This window comes from Amblyomma maculatum, chromosome 2 (genome assembly GCF_055883805.1).
Source record: "Amblyomma maculatum isolate TAMU_Amacu chromosome 2, ASM5588380v1, whole genome shotgun sequence".
Lineage (NCBI taxonomy): Eukaryota > Metazoa > Arthropoda > Arachnida > Ixodida > Ixodidae > Amblyomma > Amblyomma maculatum.
Window position 1 is genome coordinate 226838943 of NC_139345.1, and position 25579 is coordinate 226864521.

Genomic DNA, 25579 nt, shown 5'->3' on the forward strand with positions numbered 1-25579 from the left:
CATTAGAAAACAAATTTACACTCCTTCATTAACAGCTCGCCCTTTTTAAGTTTTTTTTCTTTCGTTTTACTGTCAAACAGTGAAATAATTGCCCGATCATTGAAGAACCGAGTAGGCAAGATGGGACACATGCGCTTCTTCGACATGTACTTACCCTCCGCCTTTCACTTTTTAATATTATCTTGTATTTTTATATGGAAATTCTTGCAATTACTTGCTTTTGCTATTGTTCTGTTTCAAGTGAAAATTTTCCGCACCCACTTGTGCAAAACATGGGGTACCAGTATTTGTAAATAAAAAAGAAAGATAGCGCAGATACTCAACATCTCTCAGCATTGAACCACTTGCCTGGAATTGCGCCTCCTCAGTAGTCCAGTGGTCTCGGCACAGGGGTGATGTTGCACCCAGCACAGCACAGCACAGGGACTCGCCCACGGTGAAGTGCACCTCCACATCGGCACTCTGCAATGACCCAATCAGATGCACCCTGTTTGGGGTCTCTTCAAGGCTGCTTGGTTTTTATCTGTGGGGTCTTTAATGATCTCGATATGAAGGGTTGTTTTCCTGAGTTCCTTCTTGAGAAGTTCAGAAAATCAGTAAAAAAAATAGAATCCACGTCAAATGTGCTTGCAATTTCAGCCTGAAAGTAAAGGCACCATGATACAACACATTACATACATTTTATGAAGATCAAGTTTATTGTCTTTCTACAGAAAGAAGAGGTCTGCCGCTTAACATCCGCAGGCGCCATAGCCACGTCAGCCGCCGCGCGCAGAGGGTTCGCAACCATGCAGGTTCACAACACACGCTGGAAAAAGCGTCCGACTTTCTGTTTGAAAACGGGCTGAGCTGGCTTGGCGCATGCGTAGACACCCTTGCGCTTCACTCTATCGCATTTTTCACCTCTCGTTCCCACCGGTTCTCTCTGGTTCATTCACGCACATGGCTTGCAAACATCACGTGCTGGTGCGCGGGAAACGATATCCGCAGATGCGCGCGCCTTTGGGGAATGGGCACGGCACTGCCCTAGACCAGCTGATGCCAAACTGTCCCCTCTCATTCCTTCCGCGTGTGGCTTGAAAACGTCAAGCGGCAAACGGCTGAGGGTATTGCGATCTTTGGGGAAGGCACACTTTCCAGTGCGTGGTGCGGAGTTCGATATATCGAACGACCAGTGAAATTGAGTTCGATATATGACGCGGCTTTCCTATACTTTTACATGGGATTTTCAAGGGGATATTCCATGAGTTCGATATAACCAAAATTCGATATATCCGGGTTCGACTGTATAAGGAACTGGTGACAATCTGTACACAAATCCAGGTGAAAAAAGACACACACTAAATATATTGTCATGAAGACAGGGATTTATGGGAATCGGCAACAGGGGCAGAGACACACAGTCAAGACAGGGGTTAACGAAAAACGGTAACACAGAGACACAGGCTCAAGAGTCCACAGTCCTAGCTGGCCAAAGCGCGGGAGAGTCTACAACTTCTTCGTCTTTCAAGCACTACCTCAAACAGTCAGGTGGCATTATTCCCCCCAGCGAAAATAAAATAAATAAATAAATAAAATGCAAGCTCACAGAAAAAACTGATCCGGATGGTAAATACGACTTTCAGCGGGTGAAATATGGCTTCATGCGAAGCACATGCACTAGGTCAGACGAGCACTGACGACTAGAATTCGGTAAAGTTCTGTCTGGAATAACCTCGTACGATACTTCTGAGAGGCGACGCAACACTCTGTAGGATCCAAAGTAACGATTGAAAAGTTTTTCTGACAGGCCAGGGCGCCAGACAGGTGTCCACACCCAGACTTTGTCACCAGGCTGGAACATGACATGGCTATGTCGGTCGTTATATCAACGTGCATCTGTTGCTTGCTGTTTTGTAATGTAATTACGGGCGAGTTGGCGAGCTTTCTCAGCGTAGTTAGTGAATTCTTCTGCGTCAGCGGTAAGCAGCTGGTCGTCAGCCGCACATGGCAGCATAGCGTCGAGCATGGTCTGTACATCGCGTCCGTATACTAGGCGAAACAGAGTGAATCGAGTTGTTTCTTGGACGGCCGTGTTATATGCAAATGTGACATAAGGCAATATCTCGTCCCATGTTTTATGCCGCACATCTACGTACATGGCGAGCATGTACGCTATTGTTTTGTTTAGTCGCTCAGTAAGGCCATCAGACTGAGGATGATAAGCAGTAGTCTTTCGGTGATGTGTCTGGCTTAGTTGGAAAACTTCAAGAAGACGCGCTGTAAATGCCTTGCCACGATCAGTGATGACTTATGAAGGGGCGCCATGGTGGAGGACAATCTGCGTCATAAAAAATTGCGCCACTTCGGAGGATGTTGCAAGTGGCACCGCCATAGTTTCCGCGTAATGTGTCAGATAATCTGTAGCCACGATAATCAACTTATTGCCAGGTGACGATAGAGGAAAAGGGCCGAGAAAGTCAATACCAATTTGGTCAAATGGTACTAGCGGTGAAGGAATAGTCTGCAGGAAGCCCGCTGGCTTCAATGGCAGTGTCTTGCGTCGCTGGCAGTCGCGGCAACCTCTAACATATCGATGAACAGTGGCGGCAAGTTTGGGCCAGCAGTAGGCCTGGCGCACTCTGGTAAGAGTGCTAGCAAAGCCCAAGTGTCCAGCGGTGGGTTTCATCATGGCAAGCATGAAGGATTTCATTGCGGAGATCTGCAGGGATGACTAGAAGATAGGCTCGGTCACTGTTGCCGGCACTTTTCTTGTGGAGGATTCCGTTGCGCGTACAGAAGGATGACAAGTTCTTAGCAAACAGTCGAGATACTGTAGAATCAAAACCCTCCAGATGATCGATCACAGTTTTGAGGTCTGAATCAGCCCATTGCCGGGCCTTTAAATCAGAGAAACTGATAATGCCAAGAAAATGGGCGTCTTCGTCCATACTGTCATGGGCCAACTCCACGGGTGATCGAGACAGTGTGTCAGCATCTTCATGTTTACGTCCAGATTTATAAACGATAGAGTAATCAAATTCCTGCATATGAAGACTCCACCGTGCAAGACGTCCTGATGGGTCTCGAAGACTAGCCAGCCAACACAAAGCATGATGGTCTGTCACAACTTTAAATTTACGGCCGTAGAGGTAAAGTCGGAATTTCATTGTGGCCCACACGACGGCGAGACACTCCTTTTCAGAAGTTGAATAGTTTGATTCTGCCCGAGAAAGGGTGCGGCTGACATATGCGATCCCTTTTTACTCGCCTTGCTGGTGCTGGACCAGAACAGCACCCAGACCGACGTTGCTGGCATCGGTGTGAATTTCGGTGGCGGCGTCCTCATCGAAGTGTGCAAGAACGGGAGGGTTGTGCAGCCGTTGGCGCAGCTCGGTGAATGCCTCTTGCTGCTCGGAAGACCAGACATACGGGACGTCATCACGTGTCAGGCGCGTCAAAGGTTCTGCGATATTGGCAAAATCGGCAATGAAACGGCGATAGTACGCACACAACGCCAACAAACATCGGACTGCTTTCTTCGTGGTAGGGATGGGGAAGTTGGCTACAGAGGCTGTTTTGTCAGGATCAGGCTGGACAACGTCAGCGCTAACCACATGACCGAAAAATTTCAGCTGCTGATATCCAAAGTGATATTTTTCCGGTTTGAGTGTCAAATCGGCCGAGCGAAGAGCGTCCAATACCATTCGCAGCCACTTAAGATGCTGGTCAAATGTTTCTGAAAACACGATGACGTTGTCCAATTAAACCAAACAGGTTTGCCATTTAAGACCAGCAAGTACGGTGTCCATCATTCTCTTGAACGTCGCTGGCGCTGAACACAGACCGAAAGGCAATACTTTAAATTCATATAAGCCATCGGGTGTCACAAAGGCAGTCTTTTCCCGATCGCGCTCATCCACTTCTATCTGCCAATAACCACTTTTTAAATAGATGGAGGAAAAGAACTTGGCGTTGCGAAGTCGATCGAGTGAATCGTCGATACGGGGCAACGAATATACATCTTTTTTTGTGATGTCATTCAGTTTCTTGTAATCAACGCAAAAACGCAGCGTGCGATCCTTTTTCTTAACCAACACGACTGGTGACAACCCCGGACTTTTAGACGGCTGAATAACATCATCACTAAGCATTTCCTGGACTTGTGTCTGAATTGCCTCACGTTCTTTGGCCAAAATACGGTACGGCTGCTGTCGAATAGGTCGGGCATCGTCAGACATTAAGATGCGATGCTTGGTGATAGAAGTTTGTGGACTTTCGATGACGACGCAAAGCACGGGGCGTACTCCAGCAGCAAGGCGCGCAGGTCGCATTGTTGGCAGGCAGAAAGGTCACTGCTAACATCGATGTGATCTAGAACACCAGGAGTATCAATAATGTCATAATGTCAGACGCAAAACATTCGGAAGCTTCGTTCAACAGTTCGGCAAAAGCGATGGCAGTAGAGCAATAGAGGAGGCGAGATTCATTCGTGAAGTTCATGACGAGAAGCTCAGAGTGACCATTGCTGAGAATAATTAAGCTTCGAGCTGCACTGATGCCATGAGAAAATAAAAACGAACGGTTGCCTTCAGCAATTATCGGCCCGTCACATAGCCCGTCGCACACAACACTCACAAACCCGCTGGAGCGGGGAGGCACTGAAATACACTCAGATGAAACTCGTAGGGCGCAAATACGTTGGCCATCGGTGGGGCTGGCAGCCGCTTTCTCCGTTGAGAGCGAGACGGTTCGCTGTCGAAAATCGATGATGCTGCCATATTCCCGCACATGGTGTCATAACCTTCCTAAGATGCGCTGCCAGTTTCCCACTCAAAATCGAAAAGTCTGTTCCGGTATCCACTAAAGCGCTGACGTAATGACCATCGATGCACACAGGGAAGACAGCAATAGACGGTCTTGTGAACCAAATGCTGTCGTTTCTGCTCCAAAATCCATATCTGTTCTCATTGGGGGGACTTCTTTGTGCTGACATTTAGCGGCTCCGCCCCTGGAGGTCGCTCTAGTCAGTTTTCCTGGCGGGGGCTTGGCGAGCGACCAGGCGGTGCTCGCGGGAAGTCATCAGTTGTTGAAGGGGATGGCCGACGTGGGGATGAAGACCTGGATTGTCGGCGTGCCATCCGGAGGCTCTCTTGTGCGAGGTTGTCTCCAATGTCACAAGGTAGTTGACCGAGCATGCGTCTAGGTGCGTTGGTGTAAAAACCCTCTGGTCCGAGTTCCCGATAAGGGCACCACCGGAAAATGTGACCAGGTTCCCCACAGTGGTAGCAAAGGCAGCGGCTCCCAGGGACCCGCCAGACGTCCGTCCGTCGTATGTGTGACAGCGGTGGCTGCATGTACCGCGTTGGTTGCTGTATAGGAATGTATTGCGTTGGCTGCTGGACGGGCATGTTGGGTTGGTGGTAATGTAGATAACGGAGCTTGGACTGGAACTGGGCGTCGGAGAATTTCAGCGTAAGTCGGACGAGGATAATCAGGAACAAGGGTACTTTGAGCTTCAGCAACATGCAGAGACGGCTGTGTGACTTATATGTGCGAGAGAATTACCCCTGGGTTGGAACGTGCCACAAACTTACTGCAGTTCCTCGCATACAATTGCACGAATAAGGTCTTGAAGGTGATCAGTATTGCTTACAGCAGCTGTAAGAGGCTCGGCAGCAGTCGTAGACAGCCAAGCGCTGGTGTAGGATCTTTTCCTTGGTGACCGCCTCTGTTAAAAATGAGGTAACTGCAGTTCGTGGGCTACGTACAAGAATAGCAAAAAGCTGTTCTTTAGCCCCACATATCAGGTGGTGCAGCTTTCTGTCTTCAGACATGTTGGGATCCGCACGTCGAAAGAGTTTCGTCATGTCCTCAACATACATCATGACGGATTCGTTCGGCATCTGTTTCCGAGATTGTAGAGCACGTTCTGCTCGTTCATGCCTATCAAGCTATGATAAGACAGCGGAACTGAGGCCATGATGTTAATGTGCATACCATGTCAATGCATGGTCTTCCAGGCAGAAAATGGCGTTCCTCAGCTTTAAGTTGTCGTCCCACTGATTAAAAGATGCGACTCATTCAAACTGAGTTAGCCAGTCCTCAACGTCTTCATGCGCAGTGCCATGGAACGATTTCGGCACTCAGGGGTTTTGAAGGTAAACAGGAGTACCTTGCATGACCGACGTAGTGCTTTGCGTGGCTGGCCAGAGGCTCATTGTTCAAGTGGACACTAAGGGCCCGTGTTCGGGAGGAAGACCCAGGTTCCTCCGGCTGACGCGATGAACTGGCGTGTCCACAGGCAAAGCTCGGTGTCGTTGGTTAGCGGAAGGGTGTGCGACATTGAGAGGACAATTACCCAGCCGGGATTTACGGGACAGGGACAGGGATTTATGGGAATCGACAACAGGGGCAGTGACACACTGTCAAGACAGGGGTTCATTGGAAACGGTAACACAGAGACACAGGCTGAGTCCACAGTCCTAGCTAGCCGAAGCGCGCGAGTCTACAATTTTTTCGTCTTTCAAGTGCTACCTCAAACCGTCAGGTGGCAATATATTAATATACATGAAAATGCAGGTAAATAAGCACTGCATCCTCAGTGGAACACTAGATATGTAAAAATTTTAATATAGGGGTGATATACAAAGCATGTGAACAAGCACAGAGAACACAAATCATATAAATATTGAATGTTTACTAATGAATGACACCAGAAACTTAAAGCAAAAAATGGCATACAATAAACAAAAAGAGTACCAAATATATGATAAAAGCAAAACAATCTTATGCAATTTTTATGTTTGTATTTACTCAGTTTCTAATACATGCTTGTTTATTTTTTTCTTAAATCTGTTGAGTGAGAGAGGTTAAATTCAGTTTCAAGGCTAAACACATTCAGAATGTGCGGCACCTGATATTTCAACCATAGTTTGCCGTAGTTTGTTCAGATCCTTGGTACAATTTTCATTATATTGCGGAAGGGGTATCTCGTGGTCAGAGAATCAGTAGTGGTGTCATATAATAGATTTTTGTGTATACTGCAGCAAACGAAAGCTATAAGTCTGCTTGGGGTTTAGTAAACTGTATTTTTCTGAAGAATGGACCTGTTCGCAAACTTAATGGTATCCCATAAAATACTTCCAACGCCCGCAAGGCTCTTTTTTGGACCAGAAGTTTTTTTATATTACCGCTTGTCGTCGTTGCCAGACTAAAATACAGTACGATAGCTTAGAATAGAAAAAGGCATAATATAGTAAGCCAAACAGGAGGCATCCAACAGTTTTGCTTAGTTCTGTAGTTAGCTTAGAAATATTAACATTCCGGGAGAGGGTTTCATTAAACCAGACGCCAAGAAATTTTTGATTAGTGACCCGGCAGTTATTTTCAAAACGTGCAAAGGCGTGGGGGATAGATGGGTTTCTCTATACAGCAGGTATTGTTGCTTCTTCTTCTGCCGTCGCTCGTACGGAGTGGGCTAAGTGACCACCGCTGCGTCCGTGGCTCAGCGACACATTGCGGTGCAGATATGAGGACTTCCCTTCTCAGACTGTACACATTTATTTACACTTTTTACATCGTATTTACAGTAATGTCGTTGGGTGCAACATCAAAACATAGAAGGCTAACTGCAAATGCGTGAACGATCAGAGGTCAGAGGCTAGCAGAATCAGGCCTTGGCCTTCTGCTTTAGGCCGGAGTCCCTTGAGACCTCTGTCAGCCTAGCCTCCCTCCTCGAACAACCCGTCTGCCCTCCACTCTCATCTGAGCCCAACCCTCCTCCGAGCCCAACTGTCTCAACCTCGCTTCCTTAGCGTTACCAAAATGCGAGTTAAATCCGTTGACCAATCAATGACTAGTCAGGCCAATAACATGCAGTGTTACAAAATGGGCTGGCCAATCGTTGTGCCCCTCTCCTGTGCATGTTAAGTAAAATAAACACTAAGCGGCGAGTGATTGCGCACATCTGCCATTTCTCCCTCTCCAAAATCCTACCACGCAAAAGGCGCCAAGCAGTCGCAAAGACGAACGGCGTCGACAGTTACACTTCCCAAAACACACACACGCAAACCTCAGGCCCGAACATTCCGATCCCTGCCCTTGGTCGGTTGCGCGCGGGCGGCGGATTCAAAGGGACGTACAGGCATCTTCCCGTGAAGACCTGTCAACAGTGGTTCCCTCTGCAGTGCATTCTCCCAGGCCCGCGTTTCGCCGTGCTTCAGGATTTATGGCCTCCACGCCCTCTCCACTGGAACCGGGAAGCGCTGAACCCACAACCACTGCGCTTACGCTGTGCCTTCTAACTGCACTGCCCTGCCTCCCTCGCGGCACAGGACGGACAGCGTCACCCGCTGCCATGTGTTCTGGCATCACTTCCGAAAAGCGGCCGCCTGCGCGACTGTCATAAATCAGCCAGCGCCAAGCTGCCCCTTGACCTTGGTCGCCCCTTCGGAATCTCGCTTCTGGGCGAAGCCCGCAAACTTAACTCCAGCTTATTGTCATGTTTGCATATCCCCTTCAGGCGCCAATTAAAGTTTTTGAAAGGAAAATTTTTTTTTTTTGCACCAGGCATGATCAGTAGGCCATGCAGAATTCAAATATAAAAAATTATGCAAAAATATTTATATGTTTTTCGCGTCCACACATGTGGACATGGCGTCTCAAGGCTGCTACAGGAATGAAAACATTTTAGCATTTTCTGCATTTTATAACTAATTATTAGGCATGAATAAATGTTTTCCTCTCAGAATACCTTGCGCTTTCAAGACTATGACACCTGCACGCAAATAAGCGTATTACGTACTGCTCTGCACGAAATAACCAAGTGCCGCGGCCACTTTAACAATTTCGGCATTAAGACACGTGTCCACATTTGTGGACGCGAAACTTTGAAAGTCCACAGAAGCACTTTTTCAATGTCTAAGATAACGAAATCTGGCACGTAACATCTACATTCCCTTATTGACACCTTCATTACAAGAAATAGTATTATTAGGCATCGGTTTAGAAAGAGGCATGCAATAATTAGAGCTGCTGATTCGTCCTGGCGTGAAACGCTGCGACATCCATCTTTGCTTGCTGTTTACAAAAACATTTCGCTGTAGCAACTAGATATGGCGCCATGTATTCGACAGGGCGGTTCCAAATGTTACGGGTGCCAAATTCAAAAGCACTCCATGGAAAGATATAGGAAAATTTGGGTCACGTCCACATATGTGGACACAGCGCATGAAGGGGTTATAGTATGTTGATAGGTTGAGATACAAGTGCATTAATAGGTCTGAAGATAATATAGTTTGTTTTGTTCAGGTTTAAACTTAGGTTATTATTTTCTAGCCACAAATGAAGTTTCTTTGAATAAACATTTACACTTGTTTTTATGTCATCTGCGTACATAATTAAATGAGGTGACCCTGGTATTTTAGAGATGGAGATGGTATTTTGGAGGTCAATCTGAGGTTCCCTGTACCAATCTCGCCCTGGAACTTCGCAGCAGAACATTGACTACCCCGCACCTCTACCAAGTGAAATGTGGATTTAATGGTTGGCTGGAACGTCTAGCACTGGCAGTACTTCGGGCACAGCAGGGTCGAATTACCAGCCGCAGGGCACAGCTTCAGCGCGAGCGAGATGGGCGCCGGAGACCAGCGATGGTGATGGCGATGCCGCAGCGTTTTTCTGTTCTTTGTCTTCTTTACATCATTAATATAACTGACAAACAAGAGCGGACCCAATATAGTCTAATAGCACAATGACTGGAAAGTACATTTATTTACCTGCACATATCGAGTTCTATTACTTAAGTAACTATCTAGCAAGTCTAACGCAATACCCCGAATGCCATAATTTCCTAGTTTCTGCAATAGTACTTTATGAAAGTCCAAAAAGAGGCCAAGCGTATATCTTCGATGCTCCTTTACTTCCTTTATTGTTTGTTATTTAGACTTGTTCTTCATAAATCCATATTGGGAATTTTATATTTATGAGAGAAGCTTATTATTAATGACACCTTCAAAAACGTTCGGGAGTACTGACAGAACAGAAATAGGACGATAATTAGACATTTTATATTTATCACCCCCTTTGTGTATCGAGTAACACGAGCAGTGTTTAACGCATCTGGAAATATGTCAGTCATCAACATAAGATTGATCACATATAAATACTGAGGCATACTTAGTGCTCTTATATCATCATGTCCTGCAGCGACATTACCTTTTATGTTCATAACTTCACTACCTCATGGGAACACTACAGAATTTGAGAAATGAGTAATCAGGCTGTTATATTCAGCCGTAGGAGGTGGTAGATATATTCATTCATTACATGGTGGCATAATTTCCGCATGTTCTTAGGTTGTTTCTTATTGCATATATTAGCGACCACTAGCCTTGGTTTCTTAGAGTCATTCCGAATCTTAGAAAATTGTTGAACGTTATAATTTATTTTAGCCTCCTTGATGTCGTTATTAAGTTTGTTTCTATATTTTTTATAGTCAGAAAAAGCATCAACGTCACGTGTTCGAACAGTCATGAAACATATTTTCTTCGCGATTCTTTTATACAAGTCATACAGGGCTTCCGAAACTTGTTGTTCCTCACTTTCCTCGCTACAACAGGGAAGGCATCGTTATAACAGTGATTGAATTTGGAAAAAAATGCAGAATATGCCTCATTTACATCTGTTATGGAATAAACACTATCCCAACATGTGCTTTCAATTAATGCCTTAAATGTATCCAGAGAGGTCTCGTTTATGTTTCTACATTTTACAACAGCATCCTTATTTGCAATTTTTCTACCACCTACTGGGAGGCTGCAGAAAATTGGCAGGTGGTCACTGATATCAGATGAAAGTAGTCCAAAATCATTATTGGAAGACACGACATTAGTAATGCAGACATCCAACGGAGTTCCAGTACCTAAAGTCACTCTTGTGGGAAGAGTTATGTTGTTTGTACAGGCATAATTCTGTTGAGTAGACATCTTCGTACGGTAGATTATTATTTATGTCGCCCATAAGTACAAACGGGAGCTTAGTGGAGTTATCGTAATCAAGAAAATTTTCAAGTAAAAAAATGTGATTTGTTACCTGTAGGAAGTCTATATTGTCACGACTGAAGTCACAGGGAGCCGTGAAGGTACACGTAGCCGAGGACCAGAGAATAAGGTCGGCTTGACGTTCCGAGCGCAGAGTCCAGCACCAGCGTGCCGCTCGTGCCAACAACAAAACGCTTTGTCGTCGTCGGCACCAAACACGGCTGTCGCGCGGCGCTAGGCACGTGGCAATATATTACTGCTACCACAATGTTTGCAAGGAACAGCGCTGAGCATTCTACATTCAGGTCAATAACCGAGAATTCGTTTAACAGAGAGCAGGGATAACCATTCCTAACAAATTGCGAGGCCTCCACCTCTTCCTTGTTTACGTATTAGGGCATTATAGTGGTAATTGTTTATGCAGATATGATCTTCATGGGATCGTAACCAAGTTTCCGTGATCACATTGAATGGCACGCCCAAAGATTCAAGGAATATATTAAGGTTGTCTTCTTTATTGTTCATGCTCCGGATATTGAAATGTAGAGCAGAAAAACGTGTTTTTGCAAATGAAATTTCTTTTTGAATGAGGAAGAATCATAAAAGAGACATGGATTTTGATTATCCATGGATGTTCCAAGCCTGTTGAGATGTTAGAATGGCAAAACATAACAAATTTCCAGGACACTTCCTTCTTGCGCTTTTTTCGCTGCTCCGAGGAGCTGTTTGTTAGCTGGGGTGAGATGTTCATTGACATCACAGATCATCCAGTCGAGAAACCCAGGTCCTTATTCGCAATTGTCTGCTTCTTAGTCTTGGCCACAGTGTAAGAATATTTAGGTGGGGACATAGCAAGGGTGAGACACTGGACGCAAGTTTCCAGATAACCGGTCCGCTGATCGCAGTCAGTGTTGATATAGGAGTAAAACTTTGCTAACTTTGCTAACGGCGTTGTTGCGATAGCAACCTGCTGATATCGCACTCTCCTGAGTGAGCCGTTTGCGTGGCCCGAACTGTCGTTGTCGCCAGAAGCAGTACTTTATTCTTAGGCCGTGCATCACTGCAGAAGCGAAGTCCAGAATAATTCATTGTCTTGTCAATACTATTGACACAATTTAAATTTTAACAACAAAGCGAAGAAAAGGTTGAAGCTGCACTTTATGTTGAAATATGGTGGAGTGAGTACTACATTACTCAGCCATTCAGTCATGGTTATTCAATCGAAGCACCAGGAAAGCAGTTTTCTCAGCGTAAGTAGCGTAAATAGAGCAGGGAAAGCAAATCCTGCGTTCGTTTTGAAAAATTAGAGAAAAATATAAAAATTCATAGGGTATTCTTAACCATTTAATGAGGTAAATGCAACAGTGTCCCGTACCGCTTCTATACCGCCCAATTCACTAACGTGAAAACGACTGAGTGAAAGAATAGAATAAGCAAGTGAACAAAAGTACGGACGAGTTATGTGTACAAAAACCGGAATAAATGCTGCTGTGATCTAAGGCTTTTTGCCTCAAGCAAGCCCAAGTGCAATCAATATTTGCACGAATGGCTGCACGATCACTGAAACGCGTAACCGATTGCACCCGCCATGCCCCCTTTACAAAGGTCCAGGTTGTAGACACACAGGTAGTGGCGAAGCGAGTTGGCACGGTGCCAAGCTTACCGGGCGGGCTGCGGCAGCCAGACCCTCTGTTAATATAACAAGCCATCAGTGCACAAAATTTTGGCCTACGCCGACGGCGAGAAAATGACTAACTAGTTTACAGTTTACGGTCTAAAATAGGTTTTAATGAGCTAGGCCCTCTGCATAGTCCGTATGCGCAGCTACCACCACACTTCATTTCTTATCGTCGTAACCTGGGAAATCTCTCAGTGCGCCATCGCAAAACGTAGACATATGCACAATCATATTTTTAAGAACCTGTAATTAATGAAATTTCTTGCCTGCATTTTAACTAGAATCATTCATCCCATCCAGCTCAAAAAGTTCCGTACAACACTGAGTAATCTATTCGTATCTGTAATGTAGACTCAAGAAAGCTGTTAACCATAATTTTACCTCTATTATTTTTGTATTGAATAAATTATAATTGGTGTTCTTTTTCCACTGTTGTGAAATTCTTTTCCCCTTTGTTCTATACCCTGAGGATAAAAGAAAGAGAGAAAGGAAAAAAGAAGCTAAGAACAGTAGTGGTATAGAGGAAGTGAGTGGGAGCTAGCAGACCCCAGTTAGAGGACCTCTACTAATTTCAGGAAGGAATAAAGTAAGCAGCAGATCAAGTGAGTGCGCATCGAGAGGGTGAAAAGATGGGCGGGCACACTGATGGGTGAACCAAAGATGCGAAGCCAAATAACAAATGAAATTACCGATGGCAAATGCTTTGTAGTCAAAGTGCCGCTGCTTATTCGTGCAGCAGGTTGAAATTCCACGTGAAAAATTCTTCGCCTTCTGCACTTTTATTTAAGCCTTCATGAAGCCACAGATTCACAAAACTACACTTAATAATGTACCTAGACAAAAACAATGTGGGAAAAATATTTTTCTCTCATCATCAGTGATAGTTTACGAGAAAATGGCCCTCAAAAAACGTGTACTCACCATAGAAAAGCATTGCCTCCCACTACGTCACAGGCTTATCTGGACCCCATCTATATATCTTGCACCGTGGCAAGGAAAGCATGTTGCTGATCTCGCCTTACAAAACTCATCTGACTTTTTTGTGTCAATATCAGAACTGGTGATTGGCTGGTCTATAATTTCAGCAATTTTGGTTACATCAACAGGGTCCTCCTGTGATGTTATGCCCTTTATCTCCAGATTGTTCAATGTTCCGTGCTGATCCAGTTCTTCAATTCGTAGTGTCAGCCTGTGGTTCTCACTACTCAAACTTTCGTTACATTTTATCAACTCCCCTATCTCTTTTTGAAGTGCTTTGACATCCGCACCGATAACTCGAGTTTCATCACAGGTGTCACTAGAAAACCTCTCGCTTTCTTTTACCCTACAAGTGCCATCCTAATTTCACGCTTGAAATCCTCAATAACCTTAGCAAACTCTTTTGACATGCTGCTAGAATTGGAGACAAAAACGGATCATCCAGGTTTGGCAGCAGCGCACAGAAAAAATAAAAGTACCTCAAATTAACAAATATGCTTACCTGCAAAAAGCAGTGTGCTAGCGTCGTGCGTGCTGCCTGCGCGCCGCTGCCAAACTGGTACGGAATGCAGGTTGGTCTCTGCTTATAAAGGCAGTCTGAGGCGGTGATCCCACGTTGTGTGACTTTCTCTTTACGATCTTTACTCATTTTACAGCAGAGGTATTAACTTCTTCGTGGCAGTGAACATGAGGTGAACTAGCTACTTTCTTTAAAGCATGGGATACACTGCATATATAAGGAATGACGACCATATTACCAGCTTGCCCTGAATTTTTCCGCATCCTTTTCCTATCACTCAAAGTTTGTAGGTGCTTTTCTGCAACTGAAGTTAAAGGGTACCCACTCGTCCTTAGCCTATCAACCTGTCTTTCAGTTTATCAGTTTTCCTGCTTCCTTGTGTGTTTGTTTGTATCGCAGATTACAAATTTCTTGAAACCAGTACTGCAGTTGATGTGGATCTATGGGAGTGGAAACCATGCCGACTTGGACAAATAATACTATGCTTAGATGTAAATGATGTTATCTGCTCTGACAATACTTTTTCAAAAATTGAGTTAGTCACGCTCAAGGCAAAACGTAAATACTACAGCATAATGTTATCGCTGCGTGGCATCTTGGCGCACTGCCAGCACGTGTGCTTTGGAATGCAATGGCGCAAAATATGCGCTAAGGAATAACGCTTTCTTCCTTTTTTCAAATTCCCAGACGCAAAAGTGGATGGTGGCTTCATTATGCGAGGCAATCATTACGCAAGTAAATACGGAAAATTTACTGTAATGCAAATGGTTCTTGTGTTTTTCCAAGGCCATTCGATGATTCGAACATCGGATAATTGGAACATTTTTTCCGGTCCCATGAAGTTTGATTTAACGAGTTACAAGCAGTTCATCTAGAACAGGGGTGAAGCATTGCGGCCCAATGGTGATTCCTTGCACCTGTCACATGACTCACACAGAGCCAACCGCTGGCACATAACAAAAAGCGATAATGCTAGGCCTTGTATGAAATCAGCTGCAGTGAGCTAACAGGCTGGAAAATTTAGTGTTGCAACCATGCTCTTCAATTTCAAAGCAACCAAACACGTCATGCCACAATCCTCTTTTAGATCCCTCACATAGACATAAAAGTGATTCCATTTAAAAAGGGTTGGTGAAGAGTAGATGCTGGTAAATGAGCTCAATTTTCGACAGTTGGAATCTAGAAACTGCATATTTTTTAATGGGCCTGGTATGGAGGCACCACTGCACAGGAACAAGTGGAGCCACCTCCCGCATGGCGCGCTCGTAACAGGTATGTTTGCTCGTTGGAGAGGAACGGCGGAGTGAACGTCAAGTCTACGCTTGTCAGCAGAAAAAAAGTTACAATGAAACTTTTTGGGATCATTCCCTGCCTCATGCCAGATGCGCACTTAAGAGGCCCATGCACCATGTGCGCATAAAGCAAAGAGAAGAAAGCCACTACCTGCTCTTGCTGTCTGGTAGAAGGCCGTCGGTGCTTTGGGCGCAGCGCATTGTCGATGCGTGAGTGCTTCTGCTGGCAGAGTTTCGTTCCTTTTTTTTTTTCTTTTCTTTGAAGTAAGAATTGGAAACCCGAAAAATATGGCACCTTGAAAGTAAGGAGATAAATAAAAACTAAGCAAGTGTGCAATGCTTTTCCCGCTGCTGGCAATGTAGCATGCTAGATTGGCTAGACACCCCAGAAGTGAGCGCCGAGGACAGTTGGGCACCGTAGGTCAATGCGAAGCTGCTTAAAGAAAAGCTCTTCCGCAGGACGGGACGAGCACAGGTTGTATCGGGGCATGCATGCTTTTCTGGCGTCTGCAACTCTGCCATAGTTTTTATTTTCTACTCAGTGCATCGAAACAAGTGATGACTTGTGACATTAGAGTTCACGGAAAAAGCTCCTCTGCGCGTGCTGTTCTGCGAGTTCCGGATGATGAAGAATATTGAGACTTGATGAAAATAACTGCTTGGTGCGCGGTCAGAAATTGTATGAAGTTAAGCACGTGTATGGAGTGCGTGCGGAACTTCACAGTGCAGAAGGGCCCATGGACATCTTCGAAAAATGTGCTGCCCAATTATGAAAAGCATCTCTTATGACGTCAGCTTGGAGGTGAGTTTATTCCCCAGTGTGCGAAATCAGGCTTCCGTCTGCAGCACCAGGCGGCGATCCTTCAGGTGAAACGTCAGCCGCTTTATCATATGGATTTATCCACTGCTAAAGATGGTCATATCGCTGAGCCCTAAAAATGAGCAGCCAGACTTTTTTTGTTTTCACGAAACAACGCAAAAAGTCTTGTTTCTGCTTCTAGTACTAAAAATAGTCCACGACAGGTACCTTTCATATCTCTTCAGTTTTGTCACAGATGAAACTAGTCCATAGCATGCTGGAAATATATATAGTTTGATACATAGCCGGGTGTTGGGTTATGTTGCTCCTCTCGTTTTCGAGATGTGTGTGTAGCATGCACGCTGCCAAAGAGGCATTACCTGGCACCGCTTGGGTCTCCTTTCATTCTCCTGTGATTTTCAGGAAAACCGATAAAACTTTCGTTGCTTCCCGGTGGTATTGTTATTATTTTTAAAGGGTGTTTTCTCTTGCTTCTTGCAAGGAGCCAAGAACACACTACTGCAATGTGCTTCGCTCTCCAAGTCTTGCGTCCATGGCAGGCTAGGCTTTAGAAAAGCGAGCGTCAAGAACAGCTGGAAACTATTATTGCCAAGCATGTGAAAGAAAAAAAACACTTCTGCTGGGCAGGAAAGTGCTGTGCTTTCTACAACACAGATCATGTCCGAAGACCAGCCAGGTTAAAAGCATGCATGCATAGTACTGCTCTTATAGCTCTAGCTGGGTCCAGAAGCAAAAAAAAAAAAGAAAAAAAAAAAAAAAAGCCTGTTGCACACTCGATAGAAACAAGCCATCGGTCGTGCTTGACCTAACGTGCAGTCCTAGAAAACAGGCACAGGAAATGCGCAGCCGAAAAGAAAACCACTGGGTGCAATAAATGGTTGGAAATGACCATACAGACAACACTAACCAGGAAGAAATGGGAGATACCCACGGCGGTGGATCCAAACAGCCACCTATTTTCGGCACCACATGTATGGCCGAAGCATCAGGCCCATAGACATAGTGCATACCACAGGGACGAAGACACCACAGCTAGTGTTCTCTCTTCGTCCCTGAGCTGCAACTATGTCTGTTGAATCTAAATACCAACTCGTCCAGCTTTCCGCGTACAAAGCGTATTTTTAGCAATTTAGGACGTTTCAAAAAAGAATGAAGAAAAAGAAAAACAAAATGTGCCAAAGAAATGTTGGCCTCAAAGCCAGTTGATGCAACTACTACACCATTCACAATGCAGCCCGGTCAGGCCACATAATGGCGTGGTTTCAATTTTGCATTTTCTGTTCATGACTGTATTTGGGCTCATCTGGAGAAATTGATAAAAGTGGGCCACGTGTCATTGCCTTTTGTTGCCAGGAAGCATGGATGGGATGGTATAACTCGCACTGCAGCTCTGACTGCTCGTGTTCGTTTTATAAGTCACCATGTTGAACCCAGCAGTGTGCCCTCTCAGGACTAAACCTGCGGCCACCCAACGGCGCTTTCAGAGAGCATTTAGTAAGAACGTTTGTCATGTGATAAATAAAATGCCACTAATTCAACCCTCGGTAATCTCGAAATTTGAAATATCACAACTCAAACTGAAAGGAGAGTCCAAGCCGAAGCCCATGTGGCGTCGGACACTAGTAAATTCAAACATCTGCAGGCTGTCTCGGTTAAGGGGGTGTTCATTGAATACAGGCTGCACTGCCCTGAAGAACCTGAATTGCAACATACGTCCGTGCACCTCAGGAGTGCGGTTTATTGCAAGTGCAATGACCATCTGCCGATTTTGCTTCTCTTACATTCACCCTACCGCACCACTGATCACGCATCAGCCAGCTGCGCCATTTCGAGACCTCTACTGGCAATGCCCTGCACTTTGTTCTACCCTACCACAATTTCATTGTGCCCTTCACGCAAGTATAAGTGTCAAGCGGCTAGCATGACTAGTGTCACAAAGTTGCCTTCATTCAGCGCCTCCACATGCTGCTGACAGTTTCATCTTGCGCTGACCACACCTGGCCATCGAGCAAGTGGCGTGCGTGAAGATTTTGCCACAAAGAATGCTTCCAGCCAGCCCATACAGCACAACAAGTAATCCGGTGGGGGGAGATGCATCAAGGTTAACTTTGTCACAACTTTAACTCCACCTGCCCACAAAGAGTAGTTCAACACCAATGAAAATTATAACTGCAGGATTCAATACCTGATCTCTTGACTGCATTCACTGCAGTGCTTAACATGGCATCTATACTGCTAGTATATGTTATCGTCCAAACCGTCACTGAGGCACCAAGGGCTATCAGTGATTGTGCAGCGAAATGACAAGCTTTTTCAAGCACACTACATAGGAAAGGTTAACTAAGCCATTTTGTATGCGCTTTTGTAACAAGTCCTCTTCTTCGTTGAAGATTCGACGGAAACCCATCTAGCGAGGGATATATAGCATATTGAAGAAAACAGCACTCGCCGAGATAGCAGAGGGAAAGAAAAACATACAAAACTTAAAGAAATTGTCAATTCGGCACCGCTACAGGTGCCTTATTCACAATGAAAATGGGCTGTTGGTTATGAAGCGAAAGTGCTGCATACAGAGCGCATGTACATCTCGGGTAGACTTCCCTGCGTCTCGTTTATCACTTCGCTTGCCATTTGGATGTGTAATGATTCCTTGAGATAACAGGTTTTTCTCTTTCAAGTATACGTGCGGAATCCCAGTCAATCAGGTGGCCCGTGTCTTGATTGTGCTCTGCTAGAGCATTAGAAGTCACATTTTTGTTCTTCACATCACGCTGGTGCTTTTTCAATCATCTTCTGAAATCACCAGTTTTGCCTATGAGGGGATGGCTGCAATCTTTACTAGGAATTTTGTAGATGACGCCAGAGTAGCTTGTTCCTTTAACGGGTCTTTTGCCTCTGCCAGATGGTTTCGAAGCTTGCTGGCTGGCACATGGGATACTTGAACGTCACAGCCAGTGAATATCCTGCATAAGGTTTCGGTGACGCCCTGGGCATAGAAAATGATGGCACACTTTTTCCTTTCTCTTCTTCTGATTGGAGGGGCTGCAGCATGTAGTTCTTGCGAACGGAGCACTTGAGAAGTGTATCCATTTTCATTGAGGTCCTTATGCTGCTCAGCTCCCGACCTGTTTTTCCTGGGCTTGAGCAAACCTTGAAGGCCCGATTAAAAAGTGCCAAGGCAACCGATCCTTTGTCCCACAGTCAAACCCGGATGTATCAAACTCGAAGGTGTCTCGAGCCCATTTCTGTATATCAAATTAATGATATATCGACCTCGAAGGGGATCACGAAATAGTTCGATATATCAATAACTTGATATACAGAAATCAGCTCGAGACACTGGTTATGATCATAAAAATGATACCGTATTTGTCGCGTGATCAGCCCACTCACTTAATGAACCCACCCTCCACTTGTGCCGCCGAGAATAAAAAAAAAAATTTAGTCAGTTGCACGTCCTTTCGCTTCGGCAGTTGCATCCACAGCTCATTTATCGACAGTGAGCAAAGATGCTGCGCAGAGCTGTCACGACGTGTTTATCTTTGACTATACTTTTGATATTAGCTCCTGCAGTGGCGGGGAACGAACTTGGCAGAGTGCCCATGATGGCTTGATTGCACAAGCTTGGTTCGATTTATCACCCCGCGCTCAGGGCGGGCGTAGTCCACTGACACAAAATCATTGGAAAGCGTGACACCTGAAAATGCCATTTGAAGCGAACAATACTAAAGGCTAAAAAGAAGATTAAAAGAAGAAAATGAAGAAACAGAAGCGAAGCTTACAGGCAGAATAACGGAGGAAATTTTTGACGAGAAGTTGGGACTTGCAATAAGCAGCATTGAAAGGTGCCACCGAGTAGGTATGAAATCAAAAAAGAACCGCCCTGTCATCATTAAACTGAGCGACTACCGAGAGAAGGCTTCAATAATGAAGGCATGCCCGAAGTTGAAAGGCACAAATTTTTCAGTTAGTGAAGACTTTTCAAAACGAATCCGTGACGCCAGAAAAAAGTTACGGGAAAGCGCAATTCAGGAAAAGAGCAACGGTGCAAACGTTAAGCTGGTTTTTGACAAGTTAAGCATCGATGGTGATATGTTCGGATGGGATAATGTAAGGAACGCTCGGTATAAAATCCCGAGGAATAATAAATGACATCAGAAAGGGAACAACCCGGATTTCAAAATTCTTAACGTAAATTGTCGCAGAGTCGTCAATAAAGTTGGAGAACTTGAAGGTTTACTGTTCTCACATGATGCAGACGTTGCCATGCTTACGGAGACATGGTTGAGCAGTGAAGTATTTTACAGTGAATTTGTACCTAAGGACTATAAAGTTTTTCGTGGTGACCATGACAGAAGAGGCGGCGGAGTGGCAACTTTGTTTAAATCATCACTGCAACTTTTTAGAATGCCTGATGCTCCAGGCATTGAAGCCGTATTTTGTAAAACATACATCAACAAGGTCCGCTTTGTTCTTGGTGTTTTCTATAGGCCTCCGAGTTCTTCTGTTACGGTCTTGGAAAACTTAAAAGCATATTTACAATGTCATGTCAAAACGACGATCGACTAATACTGGCTGGGGATTTTAACTTACCTAATACAGATTAGCCATATTTTTCATCACGCTCTGCCCATAATGCTTATTCTACCATGCTCGACATTGTGTTCACATTTGACTTGCTGCAAGTAGTAAATAATTTTACGAGGGTGCAAGGAGACATAGGATCCATTCCTGATTTATTTTTTGTAAGTGGTGCTATCCGCAATCTCATAACCTGTGATGCCACAAATGGGATATCTGATCCCAAAGCTGTACTTCTGAGCTTGTCAAATGTGTACCCAGATCGCCAGACTAATGTGCATTTCTTTCCCAATTTTTCGCGTGCTGATGATGAGTCTATTCTGGATGTGCTTGATCTATGTTTTGATAGTTTTAGAAACAGCACTGCTAGCGTGAATGACCTATGGCTGTCGTTTAAAAATATTGTCTCCGACTGTATTGACCGTTTTGTTCCCAAAATTGAAAAAAATTCTGTTTACCGTAACCTATGGATCTCTCGGGAGACGTTACGCTTACAGTGAAGACTTAAAAGGTTAAAAAAGAAATCAAATAGAAATATCCTTAAAACCAATCGTGGCAGAAATTTCCGGACAGCTTAGCAGAAAATAATTTGCGACAAAGAAAAATATCACGGAACGTTCCAGCCTTCATTCATTAGAACGTCTGCTGGGAAGTTCTGGCGGCAAATCACGCCAAAGTCTTCCTCCACGAATGAATTTATTGTAGACAGCAGATGTGTACTTGATGAGGCGGTGATTTGTTCTGCGTTCAACAAATTCTTATAATCCGTATTCACACAAGAGAATGGTTGTGTCCCCAACTTTTCGGTATCACTCCGTGCCATAACTGACGTTGTCATTTCAGAGACTGGTGTTCTTCCAATCGGTATTCACACAAGAGAATGATTGTGTCCCCAACTTTTCGGTATCGCTCCTTGCCATAACTGATGTTGTCATTTCAGAGACTGGTGTTCTTCCAATCGGTATTCACACAAGAGAATGGTTGTGTCCCCAACTTTTCGGTATCACTCCGTGCCATAACTGACGTCATTTCAGAGACTGGTGTTCTTCCAATCGGTATTCACACAAGAGAATGATTGTGTCCCTAACTTTTCGGTATCGCTCCCTGCCATAACTGATGTTGTCATTTCAGAGACTGGTGTTCTTCCAATCGGTATTCACACAAGCGAATGGTTGTGTCCCCAACTTTTCGGTATCACTCCCTGCCATAACTGATGTTGTCATTTCAGAGACTGGTGTTCTTCCAATCGGTATTCACACAAGAGAATGGTTGTGTCCCCAACTTTTCGGTATCACTCCCTGCCATAACTGATGTTGTCATTTCAGAGACTGGTGTTCTTCCAATCGGTATTCACACAAGAGAATGGTTGTGTCTCCAACTTTTCGGTATCACTCCGTGCCATAACTGACGTTGTCATTTCAGAGACTGGTGTTCTTCCAATTGGTATTCACACAAGAGAATGATTGTGTCCCCAACTTTTCGGTATCGCTCCCTGCCATAACTGATGTTGTCATTTCAGAGACTGGTGTTCTTCCAATCGGTATTCACACAAGAGAATGATTGTGTCCCCAACTTTTCGGTATCACTCCCTGCCATAACTGATGTTGTCATTTCAGAGACTGGTGTTCTTCCAATCGGTATTCACACAAGAGAATGGTTGTGTCCCCAACTTTTCGGTATCGCTCCCTGCCATAACTGACGTTGTCATTTCAGAGACTGGTGTTCTTCCAATCGGTATTCACACAAGCGAATGGTTGTGTCCCCAACTTTTCGGTATCACTCCCTGCCATAACTGACGTTGTCATTTCAGAGACTGGTGTTCTTCCAATCGGTATTCACACAAGAGAATGGTTGTGTCCCCAACTTTTCGGTATCACTCCGTGCCATAACTGACGTTGTCATTTCAGAGACTGGTGTTCTTCCAATCGGTATTCACACAAGAGAATGATTGTGTCCCTAACTTTTCGGTATCGCTCCCTGCCATAACTGACGTTGTCATTTCAGAGACTGGTGTTCTTCCAATCGGTATTCACACAAGAGAATGGTTGTGTCCCCAACTTTTCGGTATCGCTCCCTGCCATAACTGACGTTGTCATTTCAGAGACTGGTGTTCTTCCAATCGGTATTCACACAAGAGAATGGTTGTGTCCCCAACTTTTCGGTATCACTCCGTGCCATAACTGACGTTGTCATTTCAGAGACTGGTGTTCTTCCAATCGGTATTCACACAAGAGAATGATTGTGTCCCTAACTTTTCGGTATCGCTCCCTGCCATAACTGACGTTGTCATTTCAGAGACTGGTGTTCTTCCAATCGGTATTCACACAAGAGAATGGTTGTGTCCCCAACTTTTCGGTATCGCTCCCTGCCATAACTGATGTTGTCATTTCAGAGACTGGTGTTCTTCCAATCGGTATTCACACAAGAGAATGGTTGTGTCCCCAACTTTTCGGTATCGCTCCCTGCCATAACTGATGTTGTCATTTCAGAGACTGGTGTTCTTCCAATCGGTATTCACACAAGAGAATGGTTGTGTCCCCAACTTTTCGGTATCACTCCCTGCCATAACTGATGTTGTCATTTCAGAGACTGGTGTTCTTCCAATCGGTATTCACACAAGAGAATGGTTGTGTCCCCAACTTTTCGGTATCACTCCGTGCCATAACTGACGTTGTCATTTCAGAGACTGGTGTTCTTCCAATCGGTATTCACACAAGAGAATGATTGTGTCCCTAACTTTTCGGTATCACTCCCTGCCATAACTGATGTTGTCATTTCAGAGACTGGTGTTCTTCCAATCGGTATTCACACAAGCGAATGGTTGTGTCCCCAACTTTTCGGTATCACTCCCTGCCATAACTGATGTTGTCATTTCAGAGACTGGTGTTCTTCCAATCGGTATTCACACAAGAGAATGGTTGTGTCCCCAACTTTTCGGTATCACTCCCTGCCATAACTGATGTTGTCAATTCAGAGACTGGTGTTCTTCCAATCGGTATTCACACAAGAGAATGGTTGTGTCCCCAACTTTTCGGTATCACTCCCTGCCATAACTGATGTTGTCATTTCAGAGACTGGTGTTCTTCCAATCGGTATTCACACAAGAGAATGATTGTGTCCCTAACTTTTCAGTATCGCTCCCTGCCATAACTGATGTTGTCATTTCAGAGACTGGAGTTCTTCTAATCAGTATTCACACAAGAGAATGGTTGTGTCCCCAACTTTTCGGTATCGCTCACTGCCATGACTGATGTTGTCATTTCAGAGACTGGTGTTCTTCCAATCGGTATTCACACAAGAGAATGGTTGTGTCCCCAACTTTTCGGTATTGCTCCCTGCCATAACTGATGTTGTCATTTCAGAGACTGGAGTTCTTCCAATCGGTATTCACACAAGAGAATGGTTGTGTCCCCAACTTTTCGGTATCACTCCCTGCCATAACTGATGTCATTTCAGAGACTGGTGTTCTTCCAATCGGTATTCACACAAGAGAATGGTTGTGTCCCCAACTTTTCGGTATCGCTCCCTGCCATAACTGATGTTGTCATTTCAGAGACTGGTGTTCTTCCAATCGGTATTCACACAAGAGAATGGTTGTGTCCTCAACTTTTCGGTATCGCTCCCTGCCATAACTGATGTTGTCATTTCAGAGACTGGTGTTCTTCCAATCAGTATTCACACAAGAGAATGGTTGTGTCCCCAACTTTTCGGTATCGCTCCCTGCCATAACTGATGTTGTCATTTCAGAGACTGGTGTTCTTCTAATCGGTATTCACACAAGAGAATGGTTGTGTCCCCAACTTTTCGGTATCGCTCCCTGCCAAAACTGATGTTGTCATTTCAGAGACTGTTGTTCTTCCAATCGGTATTCACACAAGAGAATGGTTGTGTCCCCAACTTTTCGGTATCGCTCCCTGCCATAACTGATGTTGTCATTTCAGAGACTGGTGTTTTTAATTTGCTCCTGGATCTTGACGTGAAAAAAATCTTCAGGCCCTGATAAGATATCAAACGCATTTTTGAAACGCTATGCAGAGTGGTGCGCGAAATACTTGTCCATTGGATACATTAGATCTTTACATGATGGTTCTTTACCGGATGACTGGCGGACAGCCGAGATTAAAGCTTTGCACAAAACCGGCAAAAAAGCACACAGTGAGAATTATCGGCCTATATCCCTGACGTCCACATCATGTAAAAGTTTAGAACACATAATTCATAAACATATATTAGGTTTCTTGGAAGAGCACAAAGTACTTACAATTGTTCAACATGGTTTCAGGCGTGGGTTTTCCACAATTACACAATTAGTTGAGACAATACACGATTTCGCTCAATCGATTAATCAGGGAAAACAAACCGATGCCATATTCATGGATTTTCGCAAAGCATTTGACAAGGTGTCGCATAAAAAACTAATTCATAAACTAAGCTATTATATAAAAAAAACGACCAGATACTTACATGGATCACAGCCTACCTTTCAAACAGATGCCAATTTGTCACCCTAAACCATACTTCTTCGAAAAGTGCCCAGGTTGTGTCTGGCGTCCCCCAGGGATCCGTTTTGGGACCACTTTCATTTTTGTTATTTATTAATGATATTGTGTCTGGCCTTTCAGCCCGCGTGAAGCTTTACGCAGATGACTGTATAATGCACGAAGATGTTTCTTCAGTTGATGACCAGGT

General features: G+C 44.6%; 1 protein-coding gene across 7 annotated transcripts in view; it reads right to left on the bottom strand.

Moving 5' to 3' along the window:
• Positions 1-25579, bottom strand: part of LOC146201438 (proteasome adapter and scaffold protein ECM29) — a 371995-nt gene that overhangs the window by 153805 nt on the left and 192611 nt on the right. For all 7 annotated transcript variants that reach the window (XR_014705354.1, XR_014705355.1, XM_084595850.1 and 4 more), the window contains one exon: positions 349-462. Coding sequence is in view for 5 of the 7 variants with exons in the window: in XM_084595850.1 (XP_084451976.1) it covers positions 349-462 (114 nt within the window). In the remaining 2 variants the exon portion in view is untranslated. The remainder of the gene's footprint in view (positions 1-348; positions 463-25579) is intronic.